This window comes from Primulina eburnea, chromosome 4 (genome assembly GCF_022965805.1).
Source record: "Primulina eburnea isolate SZY01 chromosome 4, ASM2296580v1, whole genome shotgun sequence".
Taxonomy (NCBI): Eukaryota; Viridiplantae; Streptophyta; class Magnoliopsida; order Lamiales; family Gesneriaceae; genus Primulina; species Primulina eburnea.
In genome coordinates, this window is record NC_133104.1 from 44,994,479 (window position 1) to 45,012,772 (window position 18,294).

Below are 18,294 nucleotides of genomic sequence, written 5' to 3' on the forward strand. Positions count from 1 at the left end.
TATTATTATTATTATTGCCATGAGCAAATATAAATAAACAATTTAATAAGTTACGGTGCTATTTTATATGAGTTGACCTAATAATGAACTATTTTATAGTATCATATATTACGTTGTTAATTGGTTGTGTGTAACTTGTTCATGAGCTGGGTTAAACGAAAATACTGTAGAAGTTTTCTCGAAAACAAAATGTGAAGTAATAAATCTTACTGATGACCACTACTTTCTTCGACTATATACAGACTTGTATTTTTTTTTATTATTATTATTTATGATATGAAAATTTACAATTGTTATCTTTTAATACATACTGATTAAACTTATACTTACAAATCATGTCAATCAAATAATTCACGACAAACAAATCATGTGAAGCAAGCTCATCCAAAAAAATATGGCAAGAAAATGTAATTTACATCTCTCACCTACTTCACCTGGTCATAATCCTTAAACACATTATTATTATTATTATTATTATTATTGTTGTTATTATTATGTACAGTGTTTTCTTCGAAGTTCAACCTTCCCTTTCTTGTAACAACCAGAGCCGAAAAATATTAAAGAAAAGCAACAAAAAACATAACAAAATAGAAGTCAAGAAAAGTACAAACAATCACATCTAGAAAAAAGTAAAAACGTGAACTTGATCAAGGCAATCAATAATGATACGGCGGCGGCGGCGGCGGCAGAGAAGGCGGAGGCGGTGATGGAGGTGGAGCCGGCCGAGACGCACAGCCGAAAGCGCTACAAGCAACTGGATGTGAATAAAAAGCACGGCATTCTTCATCAGAACGCTGTTTAGGCTTGTATGGTATACAATTCATGGAATCATCCTTAGCTTTGATTTTCCGACACGAACTTGGCTCTGTACAGAAGTAATTATCAGCAAAAGTGAAATTCTCCAGCCTCGGCAACGAACAGATGCTCTCAGGAATCGCCCCGGAGAGCTTGTTATGAGCAACATTCAGCTGTTCCAGGGACTTCATGTTGCCAATAGATTCCGGCAAACTCCCGACAAGCTTGTTAGAACTCACATCAAACACTGTCAATTTAGTCAAAAGCCCGATTTCCTGAGGCAAGCACCCTACCAGTTCAGCGTTACTGATGATAATTTCGTTCAGGGTTTTTGCCATTTTGCCTATACTTGAAGGCAAGCAACCCTGGAGCTTGTTATTGGCAAGAACTAAAACAGAAACTGTTGAGTTCCCGATGTTTTTAGGAAGAGTGAACCGAAAATCATTGTTGTTTATGAAAATCGCGTCGAATTTTTTGTCAAATAAGCCTGGTGGAACCTTTCCCTGGAATTTGTTAAATCGAATATCCAGGAATTTGAGCGAAGGCAGACAAAGAACGACAGAAGGGAATTTTCCAGACAGAAGATTATTACTAACATCAAGTTCATATAAGAGATGGAGATTACGAAAACTATCTGGGATTGTGCCTTTGAATCGGTTCGAGTTCAAATGGAACAAAGCAAGATCAGTTAACTGGCCAAGTTCTTCTGGCAATGAACCTGAAATCCCACCATGATTTAAATCGACCCCAGCTACCGTGATTACGAGTGGATCATCGGGGGCCGGGGCGCAGAAAATTCCATTATATTTGCAAACATCAGGGCCATACCAGTTTGAAGTGAAGTTCTTGGGATCATCTGTGATGGCATGTTTCCAGGCTTGGAGGGCTAAGAATGCATTGAAAAGTCTAGGATTTGGAAGTGGGGTGGAATAGTTTGATGCTTGCAGAGATGGTTTCGAGAAGAGGAATACAAGGGAGAGGAATTTGAAAATGGCTAATGGATTAATTATCTTCATTTTTCGTTTGCTTTAGAACATTTTTGGAGTTTTTATGAAAGTGTGTAGGACGAGGTTTTGGGTAAGTTTTTTGTGTGAAAATTGTCAATGGATGTAGGCTCTACTTATTTCTCATATATATAGTTCTCTTTCTCTATATATATATATATATATATATATAATGTGGTATGATTAATATGTATATATATAATGTGGTTATGACTTTAAAATTTTAATATGCAATACCATAGTAAATCATTTCATGTTTTACTATATTTAATTATAATAAAAAATATAGTTTTGTTTATATACACCATAGAAAAATGCTGCATGTATAATTCATTATTTGTTTACAAACATATATTTTTATCATAAAATTTAAATTTTGATAATGAGTTATGTAATAGAGTATAACATTTTTATATACAAGAAAACACGTGGTATGAAAAGTAGAGATAAAATTAAAATGAAAGAGGAAGAGAAATTGTTGCAATTGATTGTTTGAAATTTGTTAGATAAATCAATGAATCTATGCTATATACACTATCATACGTTTTTAAGAGATTATTAGAGATGTAAAGTAGATGAGCGTTTGATCAATAGTCAAGAGTTTGATTCCTCCTACAAACACTTTTTCAGGCCAGCTTGTCATACAGGACTTTCTCAATGTGATTTATCTGACTAACATGGTCTGCAAGATTTGCGTTAGTCTAAAGATTTATCTAGCAGACACCGAAAAATAGTAACAACGCATTCTCATTGGTATGCACACAATGCACGGGGAGGGAATAGCATGAATAATTTTTCATTATAATTTTTGTTGTAAAAGGTGGAGATAGTGTTTTTTGACACTTAAAAATACAAGTGTGTTATTCTAAAATACTCTCCGAATACTACTAGTATTGATAGAAGCACCCTAGCACTTAAAGCCTTTTATTTACCCTGTATATAAATAATTACGAAAATGTATTACCATTAAAAATAAACAGCTGCAATAAAAAAGACATAAAATAGAATAAATCTGTAAAAAAATAATTGTTCGATCGATTATAATTCGGTAGGGTTGTTGAGAGATATCAGGTTGAAATTAATTAAATTAAATTACACCAAAAACACGGTTATTAGTTTTGGTGCTGAATTTAAAATATAAATAAATATTGCATATCGGTCATTTTCACAATTACAAAAATGCTTTGACAAAACCCACAAGGTTTCGGAGACCTAGTCTTTCAAGATATCTATGGGCCCATTGCGTTTATTATTATTATTTTTTTTTCCTACTCTTATAATTTACATATAAAAATATTAATTATAAGCTAAGAATATACGTTTTGTACTCCTCTATTTTCTATCCGTAGACTAAGTGTGTGTGATTAATCAATTCCTTTAACAAATTTATTTTAATTGGCAACAAATTTATTGACAAGGAATGGCCTCAATTGTACGTTTGTTGGGAAAATTGGACTTGTCAAATTCCTACCGATTAGGTTTTCGTCTCGTCGTGTCCATTCTATTTTATTTATTATTAAAAATTATACACTGAATTCTTTTTTGTTTTTTCCAAGCAACCATTCTTGCATGTATGGACTAGGTAAATGATTTGAAATTTCCATGATCATTCCGCAACACCTTTCCAATTTTTTTCCCCCTTTTTCTCTCCTTTTTTTTTTTGTCATTTGGTTGTGTGTGTATATATATATATATATAATCAATATATATATATATATATATATATATATATATATATATATATATATATTGACTTTGAATGGATGGAGGGAAAAATTAAAGTAACGGGGTTCTTTTAAGATAATCATCTCCATTTATATTTAAATCGTAATAAATACATAAAAAGCACTTATTGATCAATGCCTAATTATGTATCTAATTGGGCGGAACAGCAAAAAGCATGTTTGAGAATTTTATGATATGAGGAGCAACCGGGGAATATTCGCTGAGTTAATCGACAGAGGTTCAAACTTTTAAATTTTTATCACGGGCATAACCAGGTTGGACCAAAATTTAAATAAAATCTGTGATGGGCAAATAATTTTTTAGATTTTTTCACGAAAATTTAAATAAAATATTGTATACACATTTTATATTATTTTCAAAATAATTTGCCCGACAAAATTTCTGCCCTTTACTTCACCAACCATGATTAAAGATTTGCTTTTTTTTTTGTTTTTAATAGACTAAGATTTGCTTTTAAGACACGGTCTTAGAATGAAACTTATTCAAATTATAAGAATTCCTCCTGCATGGAGAGGCGAGTAAGCTAGAAATAGTTAACTACCATGGTTAAATAGTTATTTTATACTAGCTGTCATCCACATTAATGGAACCCCGGATTCTAATAATTAATGGAGATATAATTAAAGATTACCTACCATTCATGAAAATCAAATTTGTTTTTTTTTTTAAAAAAAAAAATATAATTAAAGTTCGTCACCGACAATGCCAAAAATACTCAAGTGTTATATGGAAAGAATCTCTTGGTATAGTAAGAAAAGTGATATCTCAAAATCTAAGAGGTTTGAGTTAGAGATAAATCTTCACATCGGTTGTATTAAAAAATACATTTCCTAAAAGAAATACATAATTGATATGATTCCGACCTCAGAGATTTGAAAATACATATTTTTAATCCGTCATAATCTTATCTTAATTTTAAATGCATGGTTGTTTTCTTAAATTCAATATTATAGTATACGAACATAAACACGCATATTTGTGGTGTATGGATTAAGGAGATGATGCTGTGCTCAAACTTGATTGCTTGTGTTTTAAATTAATCCCCACTTGTATATGAAAGTCAGACTTCAAAACTTAGGTTGGAACATGTTGACAGTCCCTCCATTTTCTATAGACATTCCATGGTTTCATCTCAACAGGTAATTTTGAGCTACCGCTTGGATTGATTAAAACCCGGAAAGACACATTTGACAAATTAATTGAAGTGAATTATATCAAATTTAAATCAAGGAATTCAATGGTTAATTGTTGGAATATTCAATCTTAGCCCTTTTTTTCATTCGAAAGGGCGGGCAGCATTTTGAGGGCCAATTCAGAGGCATGAATTAAGGAACTTTGATGTAATGATCCTTCTATATTTTTATGTCCATATAATGCTTAGAGTGAGTCTCATGTGAGACCGTCTCACGAATCTTAATTTGTGAGACGGGTCAACTCTACCCATATTCACAATAAAAAGTAATACTCTTAGCATAAAAAGTAATACTTTTTCATTGATATCCCAAATAAGAGATCCGTCTCACAAATACGACCCGTGAGACCGTCTCACACAAGTTTTTGCTTAATGCTTAATATTGAAAATAATAACTCAATTATGGAAAATTACTAAAATACAAAAAATATCTCAATCATATCCCAAATTTAACGGTAAGATTTAATTTAATCTCATCTTATCAAAATTTAACGATTATTAATAATATAATATAGAGATTGCTGTTAATAAAAAAAAAATTATTATAAAACATCGAAATTACAAAAACAACTAATTTTATCACGATTATTTTTTATTTTAATTAATTATGCTAAAATTGTTAATTTGAATATGATCATTAGATTTTTTACACAAAAAGTATGTAATACCAAATATTATTATATACATGCACGTTGGATATGATCGAAGTCCATTATTCATTAAATTCTAAATTTAGAAATAAATGATTTATTACATTTTATTCGAAATAGCATCTGACTTTTGAAGTCCAGTAAATAGGTATATTAAACGTGATAAAAAAAAATACAGCATAGTAGACTACAACGGCTAGAAACTGCCTTCTCGGGAGTCTTGAGATAATCGAGCCATGGATCAATTCATAAAATCGTTGCTTTTAAAATCCATCATAGTACGCTATATATTTTGGCAAAAGGTGATAGATGTTATCAACATTCCAGCTCATTCAATTTTTTATGTAATAATAAGTTTTTTGAGGACCAATTTACTTGATATGGATGCTGACCTGAAAATGAGAGGATATATATATATATGTATGTGACCCACCTCATCTGTTTTTTTCCTTTTTTTTTCTTGAGTAACATCCTTGTCTGTTTAATCTGCAAGAACATTTTATATGGCTGCAACATGTTTATATCTACCCTGAATGAAACTTACACATTGAAAGTAGCAACACTGCAATTGAATCCTCTCTAAAAACACGGAAAAAAGTGGCTGGCATGCAGTGGTAAATCAAACTGAAACAACCCATGGAAACAAGATTATTCTGTTTTTGCCAAATTTCTACTCAAGCCCTCGCCTTTGGTGCTAGGCCAGTCTCTACTTTCTTGATCTCAAAGATGAGCATTCTCCACATCTTTAGCACAAACATTTCGGCTTCATCGTCCAGAATAGATTGGAGACGTTCAAACATCTCACCAGCATTTATGTGTTCCTGAGTGCTGGAAACTATGTAATCCACAAGTGTAACCTCCTCTTCTCCCAGAAAGTCAGTGATCTTCTTTGATATCCATGGTCTCATTCTCTCGTGCAATGCGTTCTGTAAATGAAAAAACGAAACTAATAAGCAGCACACAAAATGGTACCTGTTTATTTCAGGAGAACAAAAGAGAGAGAGAGAGACAACATTTCGAACTCAGGGTCTGGTCACTACTATATTTAATAGACGGCAGATATTCAAATAAAATTAATGTACAGCAGTAGTATAGTCAGGAAGGTTTTACGGTAAACTAACTTTCAAAAAATCTTCACGGTTAAATATTTAGTTGAGTAAAATAAAACTTTAGACAAAGTGGGTTGCTTGATCAGTTGATCGGTAAAATGAAGATGGTTCTCTATTCATTCATCATGCAGCGCCATCTTTTTCCAACACAAAGAATCGGATGATGTTGGATCATTTCACAGAAAAAAGCTAAGTCAAAATATATCAAACAAAATATTTTTTTAGACATCAGCAATTTAAGTCACCTGTTCGTAAATAACCCAGTTTATCTCATATGAGAACAATTCATCTTTGGTCTTTGGAATTGCGTCAATCAACTGCTTAGCATCCAAGAGCTTTTGGTTTTCCGGGGTCTTCAACTTATTTGCTCTCTCTCTCCCCGAATGATCCTTTCTGCTATCTTCACGAGTGCTATTAGTCTCTTCTTCGTATCTACCTCGATCGCGCTGACTAGATTTCTCATGATAACGCCTGCCTTTTTCTTTTTCTATTCCATGTTTCTCTTCTTTAGGATTCACAGTTGAAATACGCTTTACATATTCTGCTGCCGCAACCATATTGGTAGATGGACCTTCCGATATGGAAGACTGAACTGCTTGTTGTTCCTCGGTTGAGTAATCAATCGGGACCAGTGGCTTCATCTTCTTTTCCTTGTGTGCATCCTCGTCCTCATCCTCGTAAAATACAGATGGGATTGCAGCTCGTTTTCCAGACCCTGAAAGACCAAAACCCAACTTTTTGGTAGGTGCCTGTCGCTCATCTGTTGTAGCATTAACAGTTTCATCATTGATGCCATTCCGTAATACCCCTTCACCTGCAATCAACCAAGGTGATCTAAGACACGATATGTGGAAGGTAAATCAGCAACACATAATAAAGTTAAAAATATTACTTTCATATATTCCACCGCTTGGTAGGAGGCCAGAGGTCTGATCAACTGCTTCACCACGATCTTCAAGATATGAAGCATCATTGGGTAAAATCGTACTCTCATGCTCATTAGCTGGTCCAGCAGATATAATTTTCTGAGCCTCCTGCAGTTTCTTTAGCAGTTCTTCCTCAGCCTTCACTTTAGCTTCTGCGATCTCTTCTTCCTCTCTCAATCTATCAGCCAAGTCCTCTTCCTTCTCCCTTTGTCTCCTTTTCCTCTCTTCATCGCTAGTCTTGTATTTCCTCTTTTTTCCATAGCCATCATCACTATCACGCTCTTGGTCCATTATTTCCCACTTTCTTTCTTGAAACTTCTCTTTCTCTTTTTCACGCTCTCTCTTCCGCCAATGCTCTCTCTCTCTTTCCCTAGTTTCCCAATCTTTTTCACGCACTTTGTACCTGCGTTCTTCTTCCCTGCTCTTATATTCTCTATCTTTCTCTCTCTTAGCTCGTTCTTGCTCTCGCTCCCTCTCATACCTTTCAAATTCCTTTTCTTTGTCTTGCCTTGATTCACGGTCTCGGTCTCTTCTCTTATCATGCCTTCTACTCCTATCGGGAGAACCAGTTTCAGTCCTGTCATGATCGCTCGAAAGCTTACTTTCACCAGTCTTCTCATCTTCATTTTTGTCTTCAGCGTCTGCACAACAAAGTCGCAACATGTCAGGAGTGCTTATGGAGAACCCAAGCTTCAGGGACAAAAGTGTCTACATGGGATAAAAATGTCATAACCCTTAAAAAATGAATTCCAATCGAGGAAGCGAAAAAAGGAACACCTTTTCCATTCACAGATAAAAGTGAAACTCACCATGCTTTGCAATATCTGTTTCGGATTCTCCATCCCTTGACCCAGAAGGCTGTTCAGAGTTTGAGTTGCCCGGACCATCAACAGCTATTTGTAGAGGTGGGGGTGGGGGTGGCAGAGGTTTGTTCTTCAATCTCTCATCCAGCATGCTAGTAAGCTTATCAAAAGCCTCACGGTCTGCTTCCATGTCTAAATCAGTTACAATACCAAAATTGGAATCATCAGGATTTTCCTTATTCAGTTTTTCACCGTCGTCTTTCTTCTCTTCCTCTAAAGAGGGCTTCACAGACTCATCGGAGGACTTCACTGCTTCATTTTTATCAAAACCTGATCCAGTCGGTTCCCCTATCCCAGAAACTTCTGTTTCTGATCCTTGGATAGTCTTCGAACTTTCAATTTTGTTCTTCACATAATGTTCAAGATAAACACGAGTTGCTTGATTAACTTTTAACTGCAAATTCATCAAATCAACTAAAGATAAGCCAAAAAGAAGTCCAAATTTTTTACTAGAAAATTAATAATTCAGAAGTAATCAGCAAAACTTTTTTACATTATGAGAATGAATCCAAGATTATTGAAAAAAGGCACACTATCAAGACAGAGATATGAACCATGAGAAGGAAACACTTAGCATGTGATTCCAGTTTATATTTAAAAAATCACAAAGATTTGTGTTTGGTGAGTACTTTGTGGGCTAGGATATTTATTTCAACCATCAAAGCCCAATGCTTAGCAAGAAATATGATTTTCTGGCAATCCAGTGTCTTAAGTGAAGACATCTAGCTTGAAAAAATATAGGAAAATTATTGAGTTAGTGTCAAATACCATTAACTCCTGTCCATCGACATTCAATTTATTGAGAAGTCGCATTGCACGAAGAACTCCTTCAGCAAACTCAAACTCGCAAAATCCAAAGCCTTTCAGAGTACCATTAGTTGGATCTTGCACTCGTTTCCAACTCTTTACAGGTCCACAAAGCTTTAGAAAAAATGAAAAGATTTCATTGAAGTGAGCATCATTAAGTTTTCCAAGCAAACAGCATACTCATAAAGCAGGGACATACAGTAGATTAAACTCAATAAGTTGAAAAAAAATGGTAGCCAAGTAAAATGTACGAGTCTTATACTTGCAACAGAGAAAGCATGAAATCATTTTCCACGGTTGACGATATCTTCCCAACGTAAACAGTTGTCTGCGGCTTCTCCGTTATTCCAGCATTTGAGATAACAGGCTGCCTAACAACAGGAGAAATTAATGGACCGCGAATTCCCATGATTGGCGGACGTGCCAGAGGCGGCATAACACCAACCAGGAGTCTTGGAGGAAATCCTGGACGCATCATTGGGGCATAAGGAGAGGGATAACGAACAGCGCCTGCACAAGGAGACAAAGATCTAGGCTAATGTGTAAGAATGAGTTCACGAAAATACAACGTTCCTTCATATTGCTGGAAATCATGAGTATAAAATAACCAATAAGACAAATAATCTTTTGTTACCAAAAAAACTAAACAGGGACGAGAACATTCACCAGCAGAATATAGAACCTGAAGAGAAATCAAACAATATAACTCGAATTCATGAATCAGGAATGCGTGAACAGATCATACCTCATGTATCCACTTGTAAAACAGAATGCGTGTCAAAAACTATCCAATTCCAGGCACCATATGTGAAGGTTTAATTTGAGTTGTAAGATGAGAAAATCAACTTCTCACTCTCACTAGAGTGATAAAAAAACAGAACAAAGATATAGGTCTAAAAAACATTTAATTACATCACCCATAACAATGGTTTTAGGGTCATTTTAATAAAATGTATAGAAACTAAAATCAAATTGGGAATGAGAAGATTGTGATACCTTGATTGACATAGGCATAGCTGCACTCAACTTTATTAAGAGTCTGCTGTCGGCAATTCAAAAATTAAAATCCCACAAGAGGGATAAACATTCTTATAACTACAACAAGTATCCTCATGATTAGAATACGAGTACCAGAAATGTGTTGTATTTCATTAGAGGAAAATCACATTTTGTTCAGCCTATTACCTGGACTTCAGTTAGATGCTTGTTTTTCCTATTCCTTGTTTTCTATAAATTCCAATTACAGACATTACCATTCTAGTACTAAATTGGTACTTAAGCGAGATTAATCAAATAAACCAAACAAATAAATTGCGTTCATACCAACAAAAAAGGAGTTGAAGTGTTGGGGTACTCAGTAGTCTCTAATGAAGCCTTCCAACTTTTCCCAACGTAATCAATCATGAGTGCACTGTAGGAGAAAACATAGTCATCGATACCCCTAAATCGAACCAACATATATCTCTCCCCACACCTTAGTGGCACCCATTCTTCCTTTTTCATCAACATATCATATCATATTATATAAATGAAGCTCAAGTATGAATATGCATTATTGTCCTAGTTTCAACATGATGTTAATGCCTATGTGGCATACCTAGAATCAAGTCAATCCAATACCAAGTTCATCACAGCATAAAGCTTTTAGAAGTGCCAAGTCGTATGACCGTAAAAGTCAAAGTTACAGCAAACTTTTTATCTTAAAACTAGATAAAAACTAACAATATACTATAAACTCAAAAAAAAAAAAACCATAAGATGATGCATATAAAGTAGAAGACATCACACACAGTTAAATCAAGAAAGGGCGAGATAGTATCAGAAACGGAGAAAGGACCCACCCGGAGGAGGCATCGAACCTTGGGGAAAATTCTGAGGGATCGTGGGGTAGCCATTCGGCAGGTGCATTGGGTATCTCAAAGGCTGCGGGGCCATGCCATAAGGAGCCGTAAGAAGCTGCTGCACCGGAGCCACTAAAAGTTGAGGCGGCGCGCCACTCCCGACTGCCGAAGCTGAAGCCATCATCATATGCGTCATCCCGCTCACCCCCGGCGGCGGAACCCCGGGATTCTGAAATGGAGGAACAGGTGAGAACAGAGGCGTGGAGCCGGCGGATGGAACCGCAACAAGAGGAACAGCGGGGCGAAAGGATGGCATGATCGACGGCGGAGGAGGCGCGCTCAGATTAGGGCTAAGGTTCGGGAAAGGGGTTAGCGACGAGGAAGATAGATCGGATTGGATGGATGGTTTGGGGATCGAATTATCGGAATCTGGTTGGTTAGGTGTGAGAACGGAACCGGTGGTGGTTGTTTCCGGTACCGTGGCTGGCTCCGCCATTGCACTTCTAAGCCGGTTGTTACAACTACAAGTTAAATTCGAGCCCTAGTCTATTGTGGCAAAACTCACGTCGATAATGATATATAATGACAAAGCTCGATTTATGTAAAAAAAAAAAAAAATATTTATTTGCTGTTAAAAATATAAAATTGAGATTGAGCTTGTAGTCCAATGATCTCATTTCTATCTGATTAATTGGTTTCACGAGTTCGAATTCCTAGTGTTGTAAAAAAAAAAGTAAGAAATCATTAAGTAGAAGGAGAAATTGATTTTGACAACTGTTTTAAAAAAAAATTTAAAAATCAACTTTCTCTTCATTTATTAGAAGAATGATTTGATAAATTATTTATTAAGATGTATAATATAACACTCAAAAGAAGATAATAATTTTTTATCCTGATATTAATTTTTATCATTGTATTCGACATTTTGTATGAGTGTAACTATTACTAATAAAAAAAAATATTTATAAAATATTATACTGTTTTGTGGATCAAAATTTTAAAAAGTAAATAAGTGTTTTCAAAAACCAGAATTATCATCATTTATTAGATAAAATAATTTGATTAAAAATTGGATAATATCATTTTAACCGTGTAATTAAAAGGTAACTACATACTAAATTGACAATAAGTAATGTATTTAATGTGAAAAAAATTATAACAAATAATGAAAATTTAGTTAAATACAATATTTGTAGTTCAGTTTCTTTCTTCTTCTTTTTTTTTTTGTTATGGTTTACATGACATATTAAAAATTTTACTTTTAACATTTGTAATTATGGAAATAACTAATAACAACTAAATATCAAATAAACATCACATGAGATATATATTAAATAATAGATATTAATGTATGTATAATTAATAAATGTCGATTGTGTAATCAATTAAATCATACAATTTATTATATCACTCGAAGAAGATATTATCGTCGATATAAGCATACTTCTATCAATAGCGTATACACTATTTTCCTGGGAAATTTTCTGTTTAACAATTCAAAATATAAGATTTTTGTAACCACATAAATTTACAATATTAAATAATTAAAATCAAACGACAAAAACTTGTGTTAGACGACCGCATGAGTCATAATTTGTATGACAGATCTCTTATTTGGGTCATCCATGAAAAAATATCACTTTTTGTACTAAGAATATTACTTTTTATTATAAATTCTTGAGACTGTCTCATGAGACCTACTAAAATCTAATATACTTCTTCCACCATTTTTTTCCTTTTCATGTAAAAAATATGCTATCAAATATCGAGTCTGAGTTTACAATATATCCCCGAATCATATGTGGTTTGAAATTTGATATTCACCATGGAACATATTACAATCATCTCTTGTAGTAGAACAGACACAAGAGACTTTGCCGCGATAAATCCTGTAGTTCAACCCCCTAAACCAGACTTTTATTTATCCTTGCATCAGACAATCTCAAATGCACACCTAAAATAGTACTAAGTTTTTCCTCACTGAATTGGGTATATCACCACCTTACCCGTAGCCCGGTTCGTTTCCAGGTACGAGAAAGCTTCGTTAACCTTGTCGAATGGGAAGGGTCCCTTAGGGTCGAGTATCGGCTTCACCTTGCCACTCTCCAGGTATGGATTCAGATGCTTTAAATATTCTCCTTTTGAAGTGACCAGGAATCTGAAACCGGGCGGGGTGACAGCACCGGATAGGACAACTACACTCCCGCCTTCTTTCACTGCCTTGGCCGCCCTGTCGCTTTGTCCTGTCATGTTCGAAACAGAAAAATAATGGATACTTGCAATTCATCAAGCCATGATATAGTAAAGATTGAATGAAGATTATGACGAACTCACCGACTGCATCGTAAACTACATCATATTTCTCCGGCCTGTCTTCAAAGTTCTCTTTAGTGTAGTCAATAGTCAAGTCCGCACCCAAGCTTTTCAGAAATTCATGTTTTGCTTCGGTGGAAGTGGCAGCTACCTTTGATGCGCCAAACACATGTTTTGCAACCTGCACAAAAATGTACTAACTTTTGAATGAATGATCCAACCAAACAAAAAAAAAACTTTTCCGCTTGAAGAAATAGGCATAATTCAAGAACATCTTTCAGTTCATATGGAATTCATTAAGCTACGAATCGGAAATCACAATAACCAGACTCACCATATGAACTACAACTAGAAAGACAAGAATCAAGTAGAGTTTTATATTTTTATTTACCTGAATCGCAAGCGATCCAACGCCACCAGCTCCACCAAGAACAAGAATGGATTGACCCTCAGAAAAGCCAGCCTTGAGAAGGCCTTCGTATGCCGTCTCAATGGCAAGAGGGAGACTGGCCGCCTGCACGAAATCAAGATTCTGAGGCTTCAGGGCCAATAATTTCTCCTCAACGGCAGTGTATTCCGCTAATGACCCGAACTCTTTTGGTCCAGTCAGTGGTTTCTCGTTGATGTTCCCGTACACTTCGTCCCCTTCCTTCAGACCATTCACCTGACTTCCAACTTTAACCACTACGCCGGCAACATCATAGCCTGGAACCGTCTGTCCGGAAAACAAAAGTCGAATAACAGTTCAATAAATTGTCACTTTAGTAACATGTAGCATAAACGCTGTTGAGAAGCAATTACTCTGTACATATCATATCTCCAAATTAAACAAAAGACACAGCCAGATTTGACCCAATTATAGTACTCAATAATAGCATAGCATAGAAAGAACGAAACAACATCAAGAAACAAAAAGGTCGAGATAAAAATTACAGGAAGAGGTGAATCGGTGGCCTGAAACTTCCCTAATCTCCTCTTGAAATCAACGGGGTTTAGCGCAGCAGCAGCCACTTTAATCAGAACCTGATCTTCCTTGACCTCAGGCACGGCAACACTCGACTCGAACTTCAACACATCGACACCGCCATACTCGCTGTATGTCCAGGCCTTCATTTCAGAGGGAATTGAAGCAGCAGCACCAGCAGCAGTTGAGGTTTCTGCAGATGGACAAGCTGCAAGTATTCTGAGGTTTCGAGGAGTAGCAATGGACTTTTGGACGGAATGGGTTAGTTTGGGACAGCCTTTAATACTTATTTGGGAGGTTAAAAATGGAAATGGATGTTTGGTTGGGGAAGAGTGTTGGGGTGGCATCCATCGGAAAGTGGTGGGAGAGGGAATAGAGTCCATGACTTCTTTTAAGCTTATCAATTACTTCAACACTGCATGCTTGTTTACGTGGTATGCACGAGTGGCGTAGTAAAAAATATGACTAGTCCGAGTTAAAATTTTAAAATCTATAATTTTTTAATATTTTAAATTGTTACTGATACGAGAAAATAAACACTCACCATACTGTGAATGTACAATGCCCTAATTTTGTTTTATTGGAGCAATACTTCAAATTTGATAACTCGTCCCGAAATTGAATTTTGGTATCGAAAGTTTTGAAAAATGAACAATCTTAATTTTCTTTTTTGCAAGTGTTTATTCAAACAACAATGATGGATTGAACAGTACCTATCTGGTTTTGCTTTCAAGTCACTCGCCGTGCTCAATTTTGGTAGGTAAGTTACGAGTATCAAGATTCAATGTATGTGGACATAATTTTAAATCATTTGATTTTTTTATTTTTTTGCTCGCTGAAAATTTTGGATCGTTCAAGATCCTTCTTGGTATTTTCTGATGCGGAGGTTATGATAATATTTATGGTTACTCTTATTTTTAGAAAATCCTTTTTCGAGCTCTACAAATAAAAATGATATTATATTATATCTTCTTTGTTAAAACTCATTTCTATAACAATAAATATAAAATTTAAACATCAGTGTTAGTTATTATTCTAATAATGTTATAACAAAATATAATCATTTAAATATCAATCGTCGGATAATTGAAGTAGAATCAAACACGCACTTAGTTTTAAAATTTTAAAATATACATTCATGATTGAAGGTATCTGGACGTATTCCTGGATCAGATCACATCTAAGGCTTCTGAATCTACATGTCCTTTGTCAATAAGAGACTAAGCTAGGTGGAACGTTTAGACCATTTATAGCATCTTATCCGAAACAAACGTTTAATTTTAAGATAAAATCGTAGTTAAATATATATGTTTCTTCCATATTTGATAAAATTGAATGATGCACAATACCAAAAAATCTCATACCATAATACATGCAATCAACAATTAGGCACATATTTATCCAGCGGCATTAATATATGCGAGACCTGAATTTTGGCTCTCAAAAGCTCAACAAGTTCGAGTCAAGCTCTCGTGAAATCGGACTTTAGTTTCTTAAGTTCGAATCAATTGCTCAACCCGAAGAAATTCCAATACTTTTAGCTCACGAAGCAACAAAACCCTCAACTCAACGACCCTTGAGTTTAGCTCCATCAAGCTCAAAATTCATCTGAGCAAAAAATTCATGAACACAATTAATGTGAGAAATTACTTTTTAGTTCATGCATGTTGTTTCTTTTTGGTTTTAGAAAAATTTGACCACATTAAAGATGATATTGAGCTCTAAGAAATGGAGTAAATAACAGCCTATTCAGATGTCTTTCATGGCTTATAATTACCCACACAAAAGCCTTAAAAAACTCTCCAAGAAATCGAGTCATGCATCGACTGTTGTCAAACTCGTGCTATCTTAAGCCGATTTTGGGCAGCAGCAATGTCATTTTCTAATAGGTTATTCCGCTCAAATTTCTACTTGAAGTCGAATAATAATTAAGGTGTCCAAAGTTTTCCAAGTTCTGACCAAGTTCCGTTCACACATTCGAATCACGTGTGTGAGCTAACTAATGCATGTTTTAAAAAATATGTATACGTGTTAAAACTCGATCGAATCACTACATGTTTTATTATGTTTCGTTTCTTTTGCTTATAAGCTCTGTTTCGATTTCTTACGTTCATTTAATCATGCTCCGAATTTGAAAAGCTCGATGTAAATCAATTCTATAAAGTAAAATTTTTCAAACACGCCACTTGATAATTATGCTAAAACATTTAGTCTTCGATGTTCAAATATTGCGACGTGAGTGTGTACAATTTTCCAATCCTACAATAAAGCTAAAGGCACATACATATTTGGTCTATTTGTATTTGCAGGCAGAGAATATTTCTTATGTTAGTGCACCGAACAAAATTTGAATTTTTTTATAATATTAATTTGCTAGCATGATAATAAGATAAGAGTTTAAATAATGTGAGAAGTTTTGAACAATTTAATTTTTTGCACCTTAATTATTAAATATATAAGAATAATGGTAAATTAAATTATTCGACATCCATTAATATTATAAAATATAGTTACTCAAAGTGGTTTTCATATTATAATATAATGAAGATATATAACATTATAATATAGTAAAGATAACGGACGGGATAAGAAGTTGATCCTAATTAAATTACATGTATTATTCACATAATTAAAATTTGAATCCAAGATTTCGTGAACCCTTGGCGCAAGCAAGAGGATCCATCAGTTTGTAAATTAAATAATCAATCCTATGCTTTCTTTTATATTTTAATACGCGAATAGATTATATTCATTCTTAGAATAAATTTATAAATAATTTTTTAAAAAATACTTTTTATTTTATACGAATAAATTTATGAAGTAATTAAACTATTTAAATTTCATCAAACGATCGAGGCTATTTTTAGTGCAAACGCCTTATTTCTTCCTTATAAAGCAACATGCTATAAAAGACACAAAGAATATCTTTACTTGTATCTTTATTAAAGAAAAGCCACGCCTTTTGGGAAGGAAACCCCCAATTAATCATGTGTTAAAATAAAAGCACCCTTTTGTATAGATATAGAACCAAAAAAATTGCATAAACAAGCAACTAATTCTATCCTTTCGATCTTCACCTAGTCTTTGCCTTGTTTTCACTCAAAGAACATAAAATTCTAACCTGATTATATTCAAATATTGAACCTGTTTTCAATACTTTAACCCAACATAAGAAAAAGAGATATAAAATGTCTCAACCAGTTGAAGTGTACCCCAATAATCCAGTCCCAAGACAGTCAAGTTCTTCCCATTCTCATGGCTCGTTTGGTCCTGTTTTTGCCGTCTTGGCAGTGATCGTTGTCGTATCAGCGGTGGCTTGTGTGTTGGGACGGCTGTGCAACAGGCGGTACCACAGGGACGCTGCAAAGGAGGCGGCTGAACACCACCGCTCGAAGGCCAAGAAGCAAAGCCATGGACTTGGACCCAAAGAGTGGGAATCTAGGCAAGAATCTGGCTTCAATATGAGAGATGGAGACGTAGAATTCGGATTTGAGAAGAAAATTACTTCCGTGAAGATGGCTAAAAACGGAGGAGCGAAGGAAAAGCAAGCTCATCATACTAATGGTGGACACAAGCCAGAAGTAAGATATGCTGATCACAACGTGTAGGCTTGGTAATTAATTTTTTTTATATAAATAATAAAATAGTTTTATTCATGATAAGGAATTAAGCATGTAATATGCATAGTGGGAACTTCTGTAAATTAAACGCTAAAGTTAAATATAAATGTTTCCTCTTTTAACTAACCAAAGTTTAGACAAATCTTCTGTGGATTATGAAATATAATTGTGACTAACATATCACCGTTATTTTATCTGGAAAATTTATATCTGCATCAATTTGTTATTTTTAAGATATATTATACGTTTGTAGCTTTTAAATAATCAATCTAACATTAGGTTCGCGCGCGCACACAGAATCCAAACCTATCGATCGACCTTTCAATGTGTTTCTGATTATAAGCGACGCTTAATTGATATAATCTCATTTGTTTCAAATATTTCGTTTAATCAACCTCGATGTATTAAAATCTTGATATTGGTTAACTGAGTGCCATGAAAATATATGGATACTGTTTTCACTA

General features: G+C 34.6%; 3 protein-coding genes across 7 annotated transcripts; all 3 read right to left on the reverse strand.

Moving 5' to 3' along the window:
- Positions 1-335: 335 nt before the first annotated feature.
- Positions 336-1,902, reverse strand: LOC140830008 (leucine-rich repeat extensin-like protein 6). Its single transcript, XM_073193289.1, has one exon. The coding sequence runs from the start codon at positions 1,809-1,811 to the stop codon at positions 657-659; it is 1,155 nt and encodes a 384-aa protein (XP_073049390.1). The 5' UTR covers positions 1,812-1,902; the 3' UTR covers positions 336-656.
- A 3,965-nt stretch (positions 1,903-5,867) lies between these two features.
- On the reverse strand, positions 5,868-11,492 carry LOC140829510 (RNA-binding motif protein 25). Of its 5 annotated transcripts, none has more exons than XM_073192789.1 (9): positions 10,934-11,132; positions 10,416-10,503; positions 10,089-10,131; positions 9,355-9,602; positions 9,054-9,206; positions 8,232-8,679; positions 7,389-8,063; positions 6,742-7,310; positions 5,868-6,313 (listed from the first exon to the last, which is right to left on the reverse strand). In XM_073192789.1, exons 2-9 carry the CDS (start codon positions 10,494-10,496, stop codon positions 6,062-6,064), a joined length of 2,469 nt encoding a protein of 822 aa, XP_073048890.1. In that variant the 5' UTR covers positions 10,497-10,503; positions 10,934-11,132; the 3' UTR covers positions 5,868-6,061. The 5 variants fall into 5 exon arrangements, with proteins under 5 accessions (XP_073048890.1, XP_073048892.1, XP_073048889.1 ...); XM_073192791.1 differs by having other exon boundaries at positions 10,952-11,128; XM_073192788.1 differs by lacking the exons at positions 10,089-10,131; positions 10,416-10,503 and having other exon boundaries at positions 10,952-11,492.
- Positions 11,493-12,693: 1,201 nt separating this feature from the next.
- LOC140829511 (2-methylene-furan-3-one reductase-like) lies at positions 12,694-14,618 on the reverse strand. Its single transcript, XM_073192793.1, has 4 exons — positions 14,180-14,618; positions 13,638-13,961; positions 13,268-13,427; positions 12,694-13,176 (listed from the first exon to the last, which is right to left on the reverse strand). Exons 1-4 carry the CDS (start codon positions 14,591-14,593, stop codon positions 12,911-12,913), a joined length of 1,164 nt encoding a protein of 387 aa, XP_073048894.1. The 5' UTR covers positions 14,594-14,618; the 3' UTR covers positions 12,694-12,910.
- Positions 14,619-18,294: the final 3,676 nt, after the last annotated feature.